Here is a 19,031-nt window from a genome sequence, read left to right on the forward strand (position 1 = left end):
ACTCCTCGGAAGGAAGGTTGGGCAATCCTACTTCCATAGTGATACTGCCTCGGAAACCCAAGGAGGGGTTGCTATGAGTCGGGGCCGACTCGACGGCATATAACAACAACAACAACACCACTTTAATGAGTAGCAACTGGGGTCTTAAAAGATTTTGAGCAGTCATCTAAGATACAATTATTGGTCTCCTCTTGTCTGTAGCAAAGAAGAGTGAATACAGTCAGTCATTTGGAAACCATTAGTCCAAAGATATGATGGACCACGAGGATCTCAGCCTTCACAACCCTGAGAACAAAGAACTAGAGATGCCTGGCTATTAATGCCAGCTACTCGGAAAGGGATCAAAATTAGAGATCCTGGATAGAATGGGAGGCAAAATGTGAAACAAAATTCAAAAACACAAAAATTACTAGAATTACTGGTCAGCTAGAGACGGGTAGAATCTCTGAGACTATGGCCCTGGGTTATGCTTCAGGCCCGGAAATGGACTCACTTCCATGGATTGGCTCTCAGCCCAATAGCAGAAAGACCTACAAGCAGAACACTTACTCCTAGGAGATGCACCCCTTAGATCAATCAGCCGTGAGACCTCAGAGGGGCAGCATCCAAATAGAGGAAAGCTGAACAGACAGGGATGCATAGATAAGAAGGGCACAGGGAAGGGGCAGTCACAAAGAGGAGATGGGAGAAGAGTTTTTTATAGTTGGGTTTTATAATCGGATGTGAAACCAAATGTGCATGAACCGTTGAGAGTAAAACCAATCTGCTTTGTAAATTTGCACCCAAATCACAATAAAAAACTAAAATTAAATTAAAAGGCCAATGCTAAATGATGGACTGAGCTTGTGGAGACATCATAGTTCATCTGATACGTGAAGCTACTGCAGTGTACGTCTCAGCACTTTAACCAGGTTTATCTGTTAAAAGATAAAATGCAGCTTTCTTACGACTACCATGTATTCTGGCTTTCTTCTCAAATGATGTCTATTAAAACAAATTTAGGTAAAAAAATTTACATTTATAGAACTTGTACCTTTTCAGAGATTTACAAATTTTATTCTTACAAGCGTCATGTAAGGTACATATTTTTTTATATTTACAAATAAGGAAGCAATGGCACAAATGTGTACTTTTCCAAGGTCATAAAGACACAGTCTGCAGTGGACCTCGCTAGCCTCAATGTCAGCTTTTGTAATAGAAAAAAGCACTCGGCTGCTAACTGAAAGGTCAGTTTTGATCCTACCAGCAGCTCTGTAGGACAAAGAACCGTCATATAGGGTCGCTAAGTCAGAAATGATTTGACAGCACATTAACAAACGTTTATGACTATGTGCCAGGCACTATGCTAGACGCTAACAATCAAGAATCAATGTCCACGGCTAACCTTGATTACCAATTAACACATATGGGACAAATTAAAAACCAAATCTACTCTTTTGGCTAGTCTACAGAAAATATTATCCCTGGATGAAAATGGACCAACTTCATGAAGCCTTTCTAGGAGATCTCTACAACCTTACATTTGTAAATCAGAGGTCTTCAAACTACAGCTGGCAGGCCAGTAAGTTTTGTTAGAGCACAGCCATATACACTTACTTTACATATTGTCTGCTTTCCCACAACCCATCTATGACTTTGTGGTACTGTGGTGGCTTGTATGTTTATAAGATGCTGGAAGCTAAGCCATCAGTATTTCAAATACCAGCAGGGTCAGCCATGGTGGACAGGTTTCAGCAGCACTTCCAGGCTAAGAAAGGCCTGGCAACCTACTTCTGACAATTAGCCAGTAAAAATCTATGAATCGTTAACAACATTGTAGACTTGCTTGCTTTGGACATGTCATGAGAGGATCAACTGCTCGAGAAGGATGACTGATAAAGGTGAGGGCCCATGAGGACACGGGAGATACTCAAGTGAGATGGACTGGCACAAGAGCTACAGTGATGACTACAACAGGCCAAGCGTAGGATGATGTAGGACCAGGCAACATCTCATTCTATCGTACGTAAAGACCACCGTGAATCGGGAGGCAACTCCACGGCCCCCATCTCTGTGGTGCATTACGATGGCAGAAATTAAGCAGTTGTGATGCGGCCTTTTGGCATGGAAAGCTTCAATCTGGCTATTTACAGAAAGTTTGCCAACCCGTGTTCTAACTGAAAGCAACTGGATTATATAAACACAGAAAGGAATAGTTCTTGTAATTTTCAACATTTTACACTGCCCACACCAATATGTTAAGCTCAGGGCAGGTGTTATGTGCCAATCCATTTTCTTCCCGTGGTTCAGAGCTACTTCTCTGGTCTTGGAGGGGGCATAGGAGCTCTGGTGGTATAGTGCCTAAGACATCTGACTGCTAACCAGAAGGTTGGTGGTTCAAACTCACCAGCTGCTCCTTGTTGGGCAATCTACTTTCATAGAGATACTGTCTTAGAAACCCAAGGAGGGGTCACTTTGAGTCCAATCGACTCAGCGGCAGCGAGTTTGATTTTTTTGGTCTAGGTTGGTAGAGCCTACTGCAATCTTGATTATAGCCAGCAGTCAGGATGGGAGACAGGACCAAGAGTCAGCGAAGAAAGCCACTTATTTCATACATCCAATGAATTAAAGTTCACTTAAATTTGTTTCAGACTGAAACAAAAAGGATGAGGGATATTACTGATGTCAGATGGATCTTAGCCAAAAAAGAGAATACCAGAAAGATGTTTGGCAGTGTTTTATTGACTATGCAAAGGCATTCAACTGTGTGCATCATTAACAAATTATGGATAACATTGCAAATAGGAATTCCAGAACACCTACAAGTGCCCATTTGAAACCTGTACAGACCAACAGGCAGTGATTTAAACAGAACAAAGGGATACTGCATGGTTTAAAATCAGGAAAAGTATGTGTCAGGGTTATATCCTTTCACCATATTTATTCAATCTGTATGCTGAGCAAATAATCTAAGCTGGACCATATGAAGAATGTGGCATCAGGATTGGAGGAAAACTCATTAACCACTTGTGATATGCAAATGACATAACCCTGCTCAAAGCAACGAGGACCTGAAGCACTTACTGATGAAGATCAAGGACTACAGCCAATTCTTTTTGGTACAACAACTCTGCATTCCTTCCATCTTCTTTTGAAACTTTCTGCACATTAACCACCTGCCTGCCATATGCAGATGACACAACTTTGCATGCTGTAACCCAAGAGGGGTTGAAGCACTTACAGATGAAGATCAATGACTACAGCTCTCAGTATGGATTACACCTCAATATAAAGAAAAAAAAATTCTCACAACTGGACCAGTAAGCACCATCATGATATACAAAGACTGAAGTTGTCAAGGATTTCATTTTACTTGGATTGACAATTAATGCCACGGGAACAGCAGTCGAGAAATCAAACCATGTATTGTGTTGGGCAAATCCACCGTAGAAGACTTCTGTAAAAGTGTTGAAAAGCAAAGGTGTCATCTTGAAGACTAAGGTACACCTGGCCTAAGCCACAGTATTTTCAATTGCTTCTTATGCATGTGGAAGTTGGACAATGACTAAGAAAGACTGAAGAGTTGATGCCTTTGAATTATGTTGAAGAATACTGAATAAACCATGGACTACCAGAAGAATAAATAAATCTGTCTTGGAAGTACAGCCCGAATGATCCTTAGAAGGTTGGCAAGACTTTGTCTCATGTACTTTGGACATGCTGTTAGGAAGGACCAGTCCCTGGAAGACATCATACTTGGTAAAGTAGTACAGGGTCGATGAAAAAGAGATGAATTGATACAGTGGCTGCAACAGTGGGCTCAAACATGAGGATGGCACAGACTGGGCACCATTTTGTTTCCAAATACACAGGGGCACTATGAGTCAGAATGGACTCAATGGCACTGAACATACTCTACTGAAGGACAGTTTAACCCAAAGAGTAAGTCTCTAGAGTTGAGTGGAAAGAGGAGAAGACAGGTGACAGAGAAACTTTTAAATGGATATAGGAACAACACTGAAATTTTGCAGAATTACTTTCATAGATATCAGAAACCTCAGTTAAGCTAAATAGAACAAGTTTTGTTCAGGGTACCCCTTAACTAATATACAATATATTCTGTTTCTTTTTATAACCAATCCCTGCTCCTGAAGGGAAAGTAGAACATATGTATGAATTTGTCTGCTTTTCCATCATCAATGAATCAAGATTTTAGGAAACTGGCTAATGTGTACTTCATACAAATGTACTAAATGGAACAAGGACTTTCATGACAATACAGAACCATTAAATCAATCATTTTATTTCAAAGAACATCTATGTCAACATTCAGTAGCAACCAGCAACCTAGATTTAAATTTAATTTATTTCTCTGTATCTATTATGTCTTGCATGGATCACTTAGAAACTATTATTGGCATTAAGAGCTGAATGAAATATGTTGAACATATTACGTGCTAGACATTATCAGAAATATATCTATGTACATTCTTATGGATTACCAAATGGCAGCTTTTTATAATAGCACTTTGGAAAAAGGAGCTGATGAGAAAACAGGCCCACAAAAGGTAAACTGACTTCTTACTGTCTCTTGGTAGTCCTGTGTTGATACTGGTGGTTTCTTCCATTATTTCATTAATAATAACGGCAGTAAGTGTAAGCACATCATCCCCAAAGATCAGAGGTAAGACTGAAGGACAAGTATCAATCTCAAAGGAACAATCATCCTTAGGATTAAATTCTAAACATTTAACCAAAACCAAACCAGTTGTTAAGGTGGTTCCAACTGGCTTATTTAAAAAAAAAAAAAAAATTATAATCTCATGTTAAAAATAAACATATTTCTAATTTACCCTTTACTAGTCAGATTGAGAAGGTTTTAATGTAAGGCAATACTCAGTGGTATTCACAAAGATTTATGAACAAATATGCACTGTTGCCTAATTTTTAACAGTAAACATTTTCCCATAACTTCAATGTTCAACAAGATTCAATTATGGAACATAGAGTGTTAGGGAGCCAGGCTTTTAACAGACTTACTAGGGAAAAATGCTAAAAAGTTTTTAAGATAATACATAGATGTTATTTCCTTTAGAACTAGAAAATTAAAAATCCAGTAATTTTTATTTTAAAGCAATTTAATATTCCCTGTGACTGGAATATTTTATCTGGAAATCTCAAAGACTTTCTAAGAACTTCCCAAGAAGTTAATTTTTGACAAGGAAAAATGAGAAATAACTTAAACATTCAATAGAGAATAAATTATCACACATTCATACTAAGGAGTATTTTGCAGCCACTGGCAATTGTTTGGGAACTTAATGACATAGGAAACTGCTCAGAGGAAAAGCAAGATATAAAATTCTATAGAATTATCAAATATGCTTAAAATAGAAAAAAAGACTAGCAGCAAAAGTCCCAAAATATTGACGATTATGTCTAAGCAGTGATTATTTTTAGTAAATATTTTTTTCTAAATTTCTAATAAGCGTATTATCAAAAAACTTTAAAAACTTTTAAGCACAGTATTTTAGGTATGACCCAATGCAGTGTCTTGGAAACATGCCAACTTCCAAATACCTCACTGTTCTTTCCTGTTTCTTCAACAATGGTGCTCAGAAGCCCGAGAGGAAACATGAAGTAAAAGGCAATTTTTATACAGCCGCTTATTTCCGTTATAATTTTAAAATTTTCCCTGGCTTTGATAGAAGATACACAACCTAAGACATCTTTGGGAAGGGAGTAGAAGACAAAACAGATTTTTATCTGCATTGTTTTAAGTATCTGTTCTTTTCTTTTGATGTATGCTCAAGACCTTTTGGAAAGTATTTGTGGTATCTCTGGAATATATTAAAGGTTTGAAGTGTGTCACTACATAATCCTGCAAGTTTGTACTTTATCGTTTTCTGGTTGCCAGAATCACTAAGGTAGCTGTTGGAAATCAGCCAAGATGGGGGGTTTATCACATCCCTAATTGCAGAGGCGTAACAGATTGTCTTGAATATCTTTTATTGGTAACTGTTTAGAAAATATGAGTAATAACCTCAATGGTAAAACAAGTTTGGTCTTTCCTAGGTGAAAACAAAGCCTCTGGAATCAACTCTGCTACAAAGCACTTTTCAGTTAATCAAGATTAAAAACACTACTGATTCGGATGCCTCTTCTACAGGTGAAGGTGACTGGCAGAGCCTCATAACAAATCAAATAAATGAGATTGAAAAGTTCCTAAGTTTACAAAGTGACAACCAAACTAGGAAAAGAAAAGCAGAAGAAACACTGGAAAAAACAGATTAAAATAATGTTGGTAAATGCTTTCAGTGATGCACTGATTTAAAAAATAGTGACATAATTTTGACTAGCATGAAATGACCATAACATGTAATGTCTCAATTTTTGGTATCTACTCTGCAAATGCTCAAGATAGCAGCAATTATTTACAAATAGTTTGCTCTTAGCACCCAACTCCCCTTAATTAACTTAGAAATTCTTGAGCATTTTGTTTTCCATCAATATAGCCTCTCTTCACAGCTCTTGTGTGCTCCTTCAAAATCCTCACAGAATACACAACTTAGGGTGAATTAATTACACAAGATAGACGTATCAACCTTTTCTAATTTATTATTTTGCTTCCCCTAGAGTTTATTATTTTTCACTTTAAATTTGAGACAATAACTATCCAGACTGTAGTTAAATTTGTTTATAATGTTTTACTATGATTTAGTTTTTTTCCGAAAAGCACAAAATTTTATTAATAAAAACTCAGGTATCAGAAAGGCTCAGAAGGCTGTTTTTCACTTTGTTCAGGTTTTGTTTCCAGGCGTTAAGTGTATCATACAGTTGTTGCCACTGCTGTTTTCCAAATGTCCGATGTGTGCTATGACTAAAAATTGAAGGAAAATTTTTTAAAAAGTTATTAGTCAACCTTTTATCTCATGGCATTTGTTTACAAATACTATGTACTTCTACTTCTGTCTAGTTAAAAGCAAGGGTAAATATACACAAGACTTACTTTAGAATTGTAAGAGAATTTAACAATTAGATACTTATTTTTAAAAAGTCTTTATCATATTGATCCTCAAGGTTCTATTCTCCTGAACAACCATATAAAGCAGACACAAAAGTCATTAGTATGCTAGCCAATGCTGAGCCATTAAATGAAATGTGCTGGAAAATAGGACTCTTTCATTAAATAAGCTAATCACACTCAGTCTGAACTTTAATAAAATTATGATAAATAGCAACTATTTAACTACAGTCAACAGATAAGAACACCACCTTTGTTCTAGTTAGAATACTAAAATTTAAGTGATATAATCAGAACAAACTAAATTGTCCTACAAAATGCTGCAAAGTATTAAACATCTTACCTGACAACTACTTTCCTCTGGGTCTGATCAATTTTGCAATATACCATTTTAGTTCTTACTGCTGAAAAAAGATATTTAACATGACAAGTTATATAGAAAATTTCCCAGGAAAATGTTAGCTAAGATATGAAACTGTGACCAACTAAGCCCTAATAAAACTTTACATTGTTTTCCAAACTGGCTGTTTGAATTTAATAAGCAAAGCAAGAAGATGTAACCAAGAAGGTCATTCATTTGTCCTATAGTTTCTGGGCCTATCTATATTAAATACCACATACAATTTTTCTTAAGAATTCTAGGTGTTCTCCCTATAATCATATTGGAGTGGGAGGAGGGGCGGCAACTTATTCCAAATAAGGTATCACATCTTTATAGGACTGTTGGAAATTTAGATCATTAAAAACTAACCATGTCATAGGCTGAGCTATTAGATATGTCTATGAAGTGGGGAGTGTATCCAAGAACATGTATAGGGTTGGCAGACAATGGTCCTATAAGTTTATGTATTATCAGAATTAATACAGAATTAATTATCAGAATTCCCAGGTGTATAGTAGAGCTGACAAGGGGCAAGGTTGTGGTCACTGCTTGGTCCCAGCCAGATACCCAGAGGGACCTAGTAGTTGAACCTGTGGGCTTGGGACCATAGTCGCAGGGGACATCAAGCTCAAATTGGCATAACATACTATACAAAACATTGTTCCACCTCCTACTTTGGCAAGTAGCGACTGGGATCTTAAAAGCTAGCAAGTTGCCATCTAGATGCAACGATGGGTCTCTCCTCATTCAGAGCAAAGAAGAATGAAGAAAACCAAAAATTCATGGAAACAATTAGTCCTAGCGACTGGTACACCATCCGATCTGCAGCCTATATGACTATGAGACCAGAAGAACAAGATGGTGCCCGGCTACCACTGTCATCCACTTGGAAGGGGATCTATGTAGGAGATCCTGGATAGAGAGGGAGAACAATGTGGAACAAAACTCAAAATCATTTGGAGGAAAATAAAAAGGGGGAGGGGGACCAAGTTTACTGGTCCGACAGAGCCTGGTGGGACCACTAGACTATGGCCCCTAGCTGCTCTTCAGGTCTGGAATTGAACCCACACCTGTGGTTTCCAGCCAAACAAAAGACAGGCATATGAGGTGAACATTTACCTGAGGTAGATACACTCCTTGGAGAGAACAACATGGGAGGAAGAAGGGCTGCTTATGCACAGGGATACAGCTCAGGGGGCAGGAGTGCATGGAGGGATGGACACAGGGAAGAGGTAACTATGGGGAGGAATTACGAGGGGAGCTGTTGCATTGTGGTAAATTGTGGTCACTGTCATGAGACAAAGTGTATGTGAACTGCTGTATGGAAAGTGAATATGCTCTGGACATTTTCACCCAAATCACCAAAAAAAAAAAACCAACCATGTCAACAATTCTGTATATTTTTTGGTATCTTAATTAATCCTAACTTTCAAAGGGAAAAGCTCAAAAAAATTCCTGAAATTTAATGGTTTAAAACAGATAATGCAATTGTTGGGAAGAGAGTCCTGTTTCCAGGCCAATCATATAAAATTGTTACTGGTTAACATTATTTGCTGATCATTTACCATGTGCCAAGCACTGGGCTAAAAGCGTGACCCACATTAATCTATGTGATCCTCTTAACCACAAGTGAACTCGTACATTCCTATCTCATAGAGAAGACGAGTTTCAAATCTAGGTCTACGTGATGCTAAAATCTGTGCTCCTAGCTCACTATGTACCCTACCTAATAGCCTTTGTTCTATAATTCCAAGGGACAGAAACACCAAAAATCATATAGCAACTTACAGTTCTAATGAATTTTCACTCTACTACAAATAACTCTTAATCTACTAAACATACATACTTGCTATAAAAGAACCTGTAAAGCTCAGTTTCAAGATCAAAAATCTTATACTCCATGTCATAGAGGAAAAAATGTCCTAATTGCCTTACCATCGATAACAAATGCTTCTACATCATCAGCTCCAATCTGAAGTTCTTGCTGCATTGTGTCAAAAGAAATTTCTTTATTTTCCACTGCCATTCCCATAAAAGTAAGTAATCTCATTTTTGCCATGTTCTGTTCATGTAATAAGCCTGAATAACACAGTAGTTAGCCTGATTAGTATCCATACTAATGACAGACTTGCACAGTTATAACTCTTGTGTTTGAGTACTTATACTGAGTAATTCTGACAAAGTTCTTGTATTTGCAAACCACAACCTGACCCAATTCAGTTATAAAGTATTCACAATTATTTTTTCTAGAAATATTAGTCCATATTACTATTGTGCCATAGCTGATAGATTCAAAGTCAAGAATAGGCTATAAAATTTTATTTTTTGGCCCTAAACATATCGTGTACTTTACATTTTATATATACATTTTATGAGATTAGAAAGTATAAAGTACATTTCATAAGACTATTTTCTATTTAATTGAATTACTTAACCTTATTTTTATTATTGGTTCTTATTTCACCATGATTCCTCATCTCCCACCTATTCCGTGTGAATCTTACTGGTAAACTTGGAAGTTTTAAAGCATTTTCATAAACCTTTCAGTTATGAAAACATTCATTTCCCTTCATCTTGGATTGAATACTTCGAAATCAAAACTGCATAAGCAGATTTATCATGGTTAGTACTGGAAAGAAATATCACCATTAACAGTGACACTTGTTCTTTATAAGGCAAAAACAGAAAATTGCACAAATAATTCAGATTTTCTATTTCAGTTTGTAAGGAAATATGCTGCGCTGGTGGCGTAGTGCCTAAGGCATTTGACTGCTAACCAGAAGGCTGGCGGTTCAAACCCACCAGCCACTCCTCGGAAGGAAGATTGGGCAATCTACTTCTGTAGTGATACCGCCTTGGAAACCCACGGAGGGGTCTTGTGAATCGGATTCGACTCAATGGCATGAGTTTGGTGGTTGTTTTTTTTGTTTTTGTTTCGTTTTTTCGTTACAATTATTTAGAGCACAGACAATTGTTAGCCCTAGAAGGAAACTTAATGAATTACGATCTTTTCATGTTAAAAAAAATAAAATAGAGTACAAAAGAGATTAAATAACTTATAGTCACAAAGTGGCAGTGCTAGGCCTAAAATATACGTTCATTTGTAAAATAAAGGGCTAGAAATACAAATAATATTTACAAATCCTGAATATCTAAATCAGTACTTGTTCTTAAGTAGAAGCAGGGCTATAAAGTAGTATCAATGCTAACTTATTAAAAACAAGTTTCTAAAAATAATCTAAAATCATTTACTTGTTCCTATTCTCTGATCTTTCAAATTTAGGAAATATATGCTCTGCACTCTAGTAACTTTTTTTAACAGAACTTGAGGCTGAGTTATCACTCTAAGCATTCCATAAGTAAGTGTAAATTTATAACATTCATATGGAAGACTAGAGAAATCCATTAATATAGGGCATAATTGTCTGTTAATTAGCTGTAATTATGATGCAGGCTTCCTATTTGGCACAGATTCAACAAAAACATGATCATCATAACTCAAATGAATGAGGTACACAAATAAGTATTGTTAACTGGGTTTAATGGAAATCTACAAGCATCAAGAAATCAATTAGCGCACATTAACCCTAATTAACAAATGCAAATTAGGTGCTGATTGACTTTCTGAAGCAAGAAGGTAGCAACTAGATAACACCAGATTAAATGTGGACATGTTAGGGCAATTCAGTTGACACAAGATAATGGTACTGTTGGCCCAAGTTGTCAATGTTAATAAAACAACAAACTGTAACAACTGATGCCACCTGTGGAATCTAGACATTTGTAACCACAGAATGTCAGCTGTCATAAATGCTTAACAATACATCTAAAACAAAAAAACACACACATTTAATAGTTTCCCAAAAACACTTTACATAAAGAAATTTCTAATGAAAGATTGCTAATTTATACAGATAGTCAAAAAACAAAAGGTAAATTAGGGAATTCGATTTTTAGTTGGCATAATAAATCAGAAATGGTATTTTATTTCCTTATGCAGGGGAACAAGTACTAAAGATTCTCTCAATATCTGCAAACACAAGACAATTCCTTATTTCCAGTCTATGGACATGACAGAATGACAAATCATTCTACGATAAAATGCTCCAAGTCCTGAAATTTTTAAGATGTAATTTAAAAGTACTCTTAAAATCTATTTTTACTGTCAGAAGAATAAAGTATTTCTCTAATGAATTACATAAACCATTCTCTATCTTATATATAGAAACAAGCATATAAAAACATTTCAAATTTATGTTTACAATCACTATTTTAAAACAAAGAACCACACTTAAAGCCTTTAGGACTCTTGTTTTCAAAATTCAAACTATTAAGCTAGTCAAGTATGAGCTAGACTTGTAGAAAGCTATGCTTTGTTTCACAGAACTAAATACTACCTTCAATGGGAAGTCCCAGGGTTCAGTGTCATATTTCAAATTTAAAGTTATAAAAAATCTAATTTTATGGAAACATTTATTCATTACTAATATGTCAAAACCTTAATGCAGTAATAAAAAAATGTGCATCATTGAGCAATTTCTGCATTGTCACTGACCCGTCTTAAAATGCTGCAATATAGAAAACGCAATTTTAATGCATGCAATAGCTTATGAACCAGTGCTCCTTTGAAACAGTCAATTACACATCAATGGGGGAGTGTCAAAGTGTTAATTACTACTCCTTTTTCCTTGGTGCGTAAATAAAGAGGTTGCTGACATTAACATTCCATCACATAGCTTCATGCCACGAAACAAATTAACTGGGACAGAATGTGGTTTTCTGGGTCTAATGCACCTGGTAAAGCCTTCTACACAAACATACTTGCATCTACTTTATATTGGTGTATTTCAAATGCCTTATTATGTTCAAAGTAATTCAATCTTCCTCAATTTCAATGGGCACACAAAATTTAAAGGTGACAGGAATTAATTATTACAAAATCAAAGACTAATATATAATCAGATACTGTAACTGAATTCTTCACCTGCATCTCAAGCAACCAAAACCAACAATTCAATTTTAATATGGGAACTATAACCTCTGATATATTTTAATTATTGCTTAATAGTAAAACGAAGCACCTTAGTTTCATAGTTGACTGACTTCACTGTCTAAATATTAGCAGTCTTAGAAGAATTAAAATCTGTTCAAATGTGGATTTTCAAAGTTTTTTCACTGTAATTTTAGTGTGTAAAAACATGGTCCAGAAAGAAATCAAAATCCTGAACATATGTGAGATTTGCTCAATGACGATGAGTAAGATTTTATTGTTAAACACTTACTGAGCTCGTGGGGAGCCTGGAGACACTAAGAACAAACTGTATTTAAGAATGCTTCTTCTATCGTGTAAAACCATAGCATCTAAATTTCTAATTCAATCTATACCTTCAAAAAACATTCTCAGAATGCTGCATACTTCTATAATTTATCAATTTCTAGGGGGGCATTAAAACACTGTATTAGAGTGGTATTTCTGTTACAGTTACGTGACGTTAGATTTTAGCTTTAACGCTTACAAGATAGAATTTCTGCTTTGAATTTTTTGTTGAAGCCATGTCTTTTCAGTAACAGAAGGCATTTTGAATGGGAAAAAAAAAATTTTTTTTTTTCGGAGGTAATATGGATTTCGATACAATTAGACCTCTGGTGGCATAGTGCCTAAGGCATTTGATTGCTAACCAGAAGGCTGGCGGTTCAAACCCACCAGGCACTCCTTGGAAGGGACTGGGCAATCTACTTCGTAAAAATACTGCCTCGGAAACCCAAGGAGGGGTCCCTGTGAGTCGGAACAGATTCGACAGCAGCGAGCGAGTGAGGCATATACGTTCGGGTAGAGGAGTATGAAGGGTATCTCTGGTGCTGAGTTTGTTAGGATGAGGCTAGTTCTTCAGATTCATGGAGTTTTACAATCCCCAGGTGAAAGCATGCACTGAAAGTGGGATAGCAGCTCGCCCTAAATCAGAGGTGGAGAATGTACGTGTGTACTGTTATGTTCCACAGGTCACAAAAAGGTAAAAATGAGAGCACCAAACAGGAAAAATACAGCTTAAAAATAGGTATATATCTGAGATATAAGGTATTAATATACATCTAAGAAATAAGGTATTCTAAGAAAAATTTATTTTAAACAGCAGTGTTAAGCTTAATAAAGTTCCCTTAATCGTCAAGTTTCCTCAGCTCTTAAAATGAATTATTTCCAAAAATCACAATTATCATCAAAGTAATGGTACTCTATAATCTTTTAAGTAAACTGCTTTTATATTCCCTCGCTTATTCCAAAATTCTAGACACATATTGTGGTGCAGTGGTATGGTTCTTCCTGCCATGTCTTTATGGCTCCTACCAGATGACTGGGTGGAACTTTGCAAATATAAGCTGCTTATGGCCTACCCAGGGGATTGGACAGCTTGTTAGTAACAGAAATAAAGTAAACGGCATCCTTGTGGTTGTGGGACAACAGAAATAAGGTGTATGGAACCCTACACTGTGGGGACTGGTCAGTTGTGACAATCCACTAGGCCTAAAATGAACCATTGCAGAGACAGAAAGGGGCTCTCACTACCACGAAGGACAAGCCAGAAGTGGAGTGTCCTTGGACCCAAGATCCTTGTACTGAGATGATGGCAGAGGTAGTAACACCAGCACAAGACAGAGTGGCAGGCTTGCCAGTCCATGGAGCAAGAAAGCTGAGTGCCTTCAGGCAGGAAGCATTACTGGTGGAGTGGGGTGCACCCAGGTATACCTATCGGCAGAGCTCAAAGAGCTTTGTAACACTTGCCCAAGCAGGGTGCAGTGGCCAAAAGACAGAAGTATGCCTGAGGGCATGGCCAAGGGGAGGCTTTCCTGATCGAAGGAACCTGAATTGTCACCTGCTCCTTTCCTAATGAACCCCTAACTGTAAGCATTGTCTGTGAGTTCTGTGTGGCCACTGCAACAAATTATGAAACCCACCAGAGAAGCAGAGAGTGACATGAGAGGGACAATTGGGTCAGAATTGACAGTTGGAGGATGCCACTCCCATGTGCCTTCTGCTCATGTATTTATAACTGTATCTTCTAAACGTATCTATCTGCTTCTTCCTACAACTTTACCTACAAGAATCATGGGAGTAGGGCAGAAAACCAAAAACCCACCCCTACTGAGTCAATTCTGACTCACAGCAACCCTACAAGACAGAGTAGAACTGCCCCACAGGGTTTCCTAGGCTATAAATCTTTACGGAAGCAGACTGCTTCATCTTTTTTCCACAGAGAGCCTGGTGGGTTCAAAATGCCAACCTTTTGGTTAGCAGCTCAATGCTTAACCACTGTATCACCAGAGCTCCTTAGGGCAGAAAAAGGCCTGTAAAAACCCAATAAGCTATTATGGAGAGAAAAAAGGCCCAGATTTTCTGACTTCTAGTTTTCTATTTTTCCTACCACAAATGCTACTTCTACATCTTCTTAGTTTCCAATTCTCAATTATTTCTAGTTGAGCAATCTTTTAAAATGTCCACCTGTTTTTGGTGCTGTTCTAGCATATACCACTGGTTAGGGTAATCTATAAACAGACTTGACACCATGTTTGCTGGGTCTCACAGTGCATAAGAGTTATAAAGTAGCATGTTTCCCACCTTTCTATACCCATAAAAGAAAACAAAAAAAACCCTCAAACTTACCAAGTGAATCAATGAAGTCTTTATTATTCTGATAAAACTTCACATATGATGCCAATTTAGCACTCACAAAAATAGTTAAAAGCTATACAGATAGAGACAAAGAAAAGACACTATCAATATAAAATCAAGACTCAGTGATATTAAGATACTCTCAGCAATGAAGCTCATTCAGTGCAGAATTATCAAGCTGCTTCATCAAATTATCAAACTAAGTTATATAATCAATAAATTCAGTGAGCTCTAAATTATCTACACTGAAAGATGGCATTAATGGCACAGTCCAAATGGAAAATAATCCAAAATGTATTTTTATACTTAAAAGCATGTTTACGTATTATTAAATATCAGATTTATCTTCCTAATTCAAGCTAGCTGACACTAAATCCTGAGCATAGCTGGTCCTAAATTTCAAAGCTTGTTCTTGATACAAAGAGAAAAAACAACTCCTCTCTTTCCAGATCTCTCCAATAGTCATGTTCATTAATGAAAAAAACTACCTGCTCACTATGCAAGATTTAAGGAAAAATAATACATTTCACATTAAAAAGATAAAACCACTCACATCATGAATAAGCTCGCCTTCCAAAAACTTTACTGGTTTTAAAGTAAGAAGATGGTCAAAAAGGAATGCATTTGGATCTTTCAATGCTCGAACGATACACCTTAATTAGAAAAACAAAGCTCAGACTTTGCAAATTTTAGTCCTTTTCACAGATCACAAAATGTATTTAATTCAGTAAAATACAGAGAAGTCCAATATACACAGCATGAAAACAAAAAAGCTACAACAGTCCGATATAATTTATCATGTATATTTAAAATGAAATAAAATAGTTGTAGGCAAAACATAGTTGTAGAGAAAGTATCCAAGACAATCAAAGAAATAAATGGCAAATAGCAGCAGCATCTTACCATACGCCACCAAGTAAGCTTCACGCTTTATATAGGTTATCTTATTTAATCCTCGAAACAACCCAAAAGAGAAGTTATTATTATGCCCATTTTATCAATGATGAAACAGGCTCAGGGAGGACAAGTAACTTGCCCAATAATAAATGCTAATTAAGTGGTAAAGTAAGGACTTGAACGCAGGCAGTCTGATCCCAAAGTCAAAGATTTATTTTACCACCATCATTTCTAGAGGGACCTCTGGTGGCGTAGTGCCTAAGGCATTTGACTGCTAACCAGAAGGCTGGCAGTTCAAATCCACCAGCCACTCCTTGGAAGGAAGGTTGGGCAATCTACTTCTTGGAAACCCAAGGAGGGGTCAAATGAGTCAGATCTGACTCAACTGTAGTGAGTCTGGGTTTTTTGGGTTTTATCATTTCTACAGTATCTACCATGTATTTATCCACGTGAGGCAATAAACCTTTCAAGAAGTTAACGTCATCCTAGTTTCACAGATTTAAAAATGGATTTCTTATTGTTACTAAGTAGACCTAGGATTATCTAGGCCTTATTCTCACTAGCATTGAGCTAATTTTTAGCTAGTCACCAACTTTTTCTCCTCTACCTACCTTAATATTAAGGTGAAATCAATCCAAGATTAGGTTCCAGCCCTCAGATTGGGATTATCACTCCCAGTACTCCAAACAGCAAATTCTATGTGCCTATTTCCCATGTAATCTATGTTTTTTCAATACTTTAAATCATCAAATACTGAATTTTAGCACCCACAGTAGAATCACTATGGAGCACACATTATCAAATGACTTTGAATTACTAGTGGTTGCAAAGAAGATTTCAGAGTTATAATGTATACTATATAAATACTATAAATACTATAACTCACCTATAAACCACTGACAGCCCTGTTGAGAGCAATGTGTTTAACATTACCTGTGGGCATCAACTCTGGCCTGAGAAGCATTATCCTCTGTATAACTTCCCAGCAATTCCACCATAACTTTTGAAGCAGCATCACTAAAAAGAAATACTGCTTTAGAGATTTCAAAATATCTTTACCATCAATTCATGCAAAAATATTTACTAGGTGCCAGGTACTGTACTGAGACAGTGGTGACTAAGACATAGTCCTTGTATATGGGAAATGTCATAGGACTTACATTTTAGCAGGCAAGACAGACAACTGAGGAAAAGGTATTAACAAACAATTAAGTGCTGTGAAGGAAATAAGATGTAACAAAGGCAGGGGAAAAAAGGGTACTTTATATAGTATGCAAAAGGAAACATACTCTCTGGACACAACATATAACCTGAGACCTTAAGGATATATAATAATGGGCCATGAAAAGATCTGAGGGTGGAAGGCAGGGAGTTGGTGACTTTCAAGCAGATAGAAGAAAAGTACAAAGGCCTTGGGGTGGGGAAAAACGTTTTGTGTAAAGTGTCAGGACAGTAGGGCTGAAGCAGAGCCACTACTCAAATATTGAAATAACTACTAAAGATACCCTTCCAATCCATTTATCTTTAAAATTATGTGGATGATAAATTTAAATTGGTGAAAAGCGCAAAATAATTAAGTGCATTAATTTAATTATGATTCTTAGAAAATATTTATCTTCACCCTTCATTTCTTCCTTTAAATTGATGAATCTTTAGCCAGTTATAGAAAGCTTTGCTAACTAAAAGGAAGTATCTTTTTCTTCTATTTAAAAAAAAAAAAAAAACCTAGATTCAATCTGGATAAAATGAGTAGGAGCTGTACTATTTATTTTAAGATTGTATTTTAAAACATCCTCCCAAACTAAAGTTTACTGGGTGTATAAATGTAATTATAGGCATGGTTAAGTAGTAACCAGTATCTTAAATATGGTGATGTAACTATAAGAACTCACAAAAAAATTTAAATAACAATGTTTTACTCACAGTTAACTATATTATCCCCTTCTACCAGCACAGATACATTTCATTTTCAAGTTTTAGCAACTACAGGACACCTCAATCTAGTATGTCTTATCAGCTAAAGAAACTTTTAAATCAATGTAGATCAAAGTATAATAATCCATTTGAAGTGCACATCAAAGCATCTGATATTTAGAGGCTCAAGAAAATGTTAACTAGTATTACCCATACAGATACATCACACCACTGGCACTCACCAACTACAATTAAGGAAGGGGCACCCTACGCCATAAGCATTCTTACTAACGAGGCAAATTTCAGAGTTCTACTATTCAGAAATAATACATTTTATGTGTACCAGGAAAAAAATAAAATTTTGGGAATACATCCTTCCTGTGATTCAGAGCCCACAACCTAAATTTTAACAAAGGGCGTTAAGTGCTATGATAAAAGTAGAGGGGGCGGTAGAAGAGAGGCACCTGATCTAAATATGGAAGAAGTTTTTCAGACAGGGAACCCAGTTGAGCATAAATCTAGACCAGGGGAAGGCAAATTTGGTGGAAATAACCAGATAGTAAATAATTTTTGCAGGCCACACATGGTCTCTGCTGCAAATACTCAATTCTTGCCAAAAAGAACCTTAGACTAACACATCAATGAATAGGTGTGGCTGTGTTTCAATAAATATTTTTGGACAGAGATTCTAATTTCATATATTATGTTCACAGGTCATGAAACAATCTTTTGACTTTTTCCTGTATCCATTTAAAAATGTTAAAATCATTCCTGCTTCGCAGGGCACACAAAAACAGGTGTTAGCCTCTGGCCCAGACTAGGAAAAGAAAATAGTTCAGTATGTCTAAGGTGTGGTAAGCAAGAAAAGAGGTGTGGGATATTTTGTTTGTGTGTGTGTTTGTGTATAAGAAAGAGAAGAGAAAAGGATGCAGGAGAGGAAAGAGGGAGAGAGGGAAGGAAAGGAAGTTTCTGTGGTCACTGCACTAAAAGGTACTTATTTAGTACATTTACTACAAAATTCATCACGTTAACTGGTCTTCCATGTTGTTATTGTTATGTGCTGTCGAGTCGGATCCAACTCATAGTGACCCCTCCTTGGGTTTCTGAGGCAGTATCACTACGGAAGTAGATTGCCCCATCTTCCTTCCGAGGAGTGGCTGGTGGGTTTG

At 36.6% G+C, this 19,031-nt stretch overlaps 2 protein-coding genes across 2 annotated transcripts in view; one reads left to right on the forward strand and one right to left on the reverse strand.

The window, feature by feature from the left end:
- CCDC73 (coiled-coil domain containing 73) overlaps positions 1-6,273 on the forward strand; it is a 163,931-nt gene extending 157,658 nt beyond the window's left edge. The window contains exon 17 of the mRNA XM_007943283.1: positions 6,055-6,273. Within this exon, the coding sequence (XP_007941474.1) occupies positions 6,055-6,273 (219 nt within the window). The remainder of the gene's footprint in view (positions 1-6,054) is intronic.
- Positions 6,274-6,738: 465 nt separating this feature from the next.
- The window catches only part of EIF3M (eukaryotic translation initiation factor 3 subunit M), a 20,233-nt gene continuing 7,940 nt past the window's right edge, over positions 6,739-19,031 (reverse strand). The window contains exons 6-11 of the mRNA XM_007943284.2: positions 16,882-16,965; positions 15,605-15,704; positions 15,043-15,124; positions 9,321-9,464; positions 7,347-7,407; positions 6,739-6,859 (exon numbers count right to left, since the gene is read on the reverse strand). Of these exons, the coding sequence (XP_007941475.1) occupies positions 6,739-6,859; positions 7,347-7,407; positions 9,321-9,464; positions 15,043-15,124; positions 15,605-15,704; positions 16,882-16,965 (592 nt within the window). The remainder of the gene's footprint in view (positions 6,860-7,346; positions 7,408-9,320; positions 9,465-15,042; positions 15,125-15,604; positions 15,705-16,881; positions 16,966-19,031) is intronic.

The sequence above is a fragment of the Orycteropus afer genome, unplaced genomic scaffold (assembly GCF_000298275.1).
Source record: "Orycteropus afer afer isolate SDZICR_OR568_19922 unplaced genomic scaffold, OryAfe1.0 scaffold00103, whole genome shotgun sequence".
NCBI lineage: Eukaryota > Metazoa > Chordata > Mammalia > Tubulidentata > Orycteropodidae > Orycteropus > Orycteropus afer.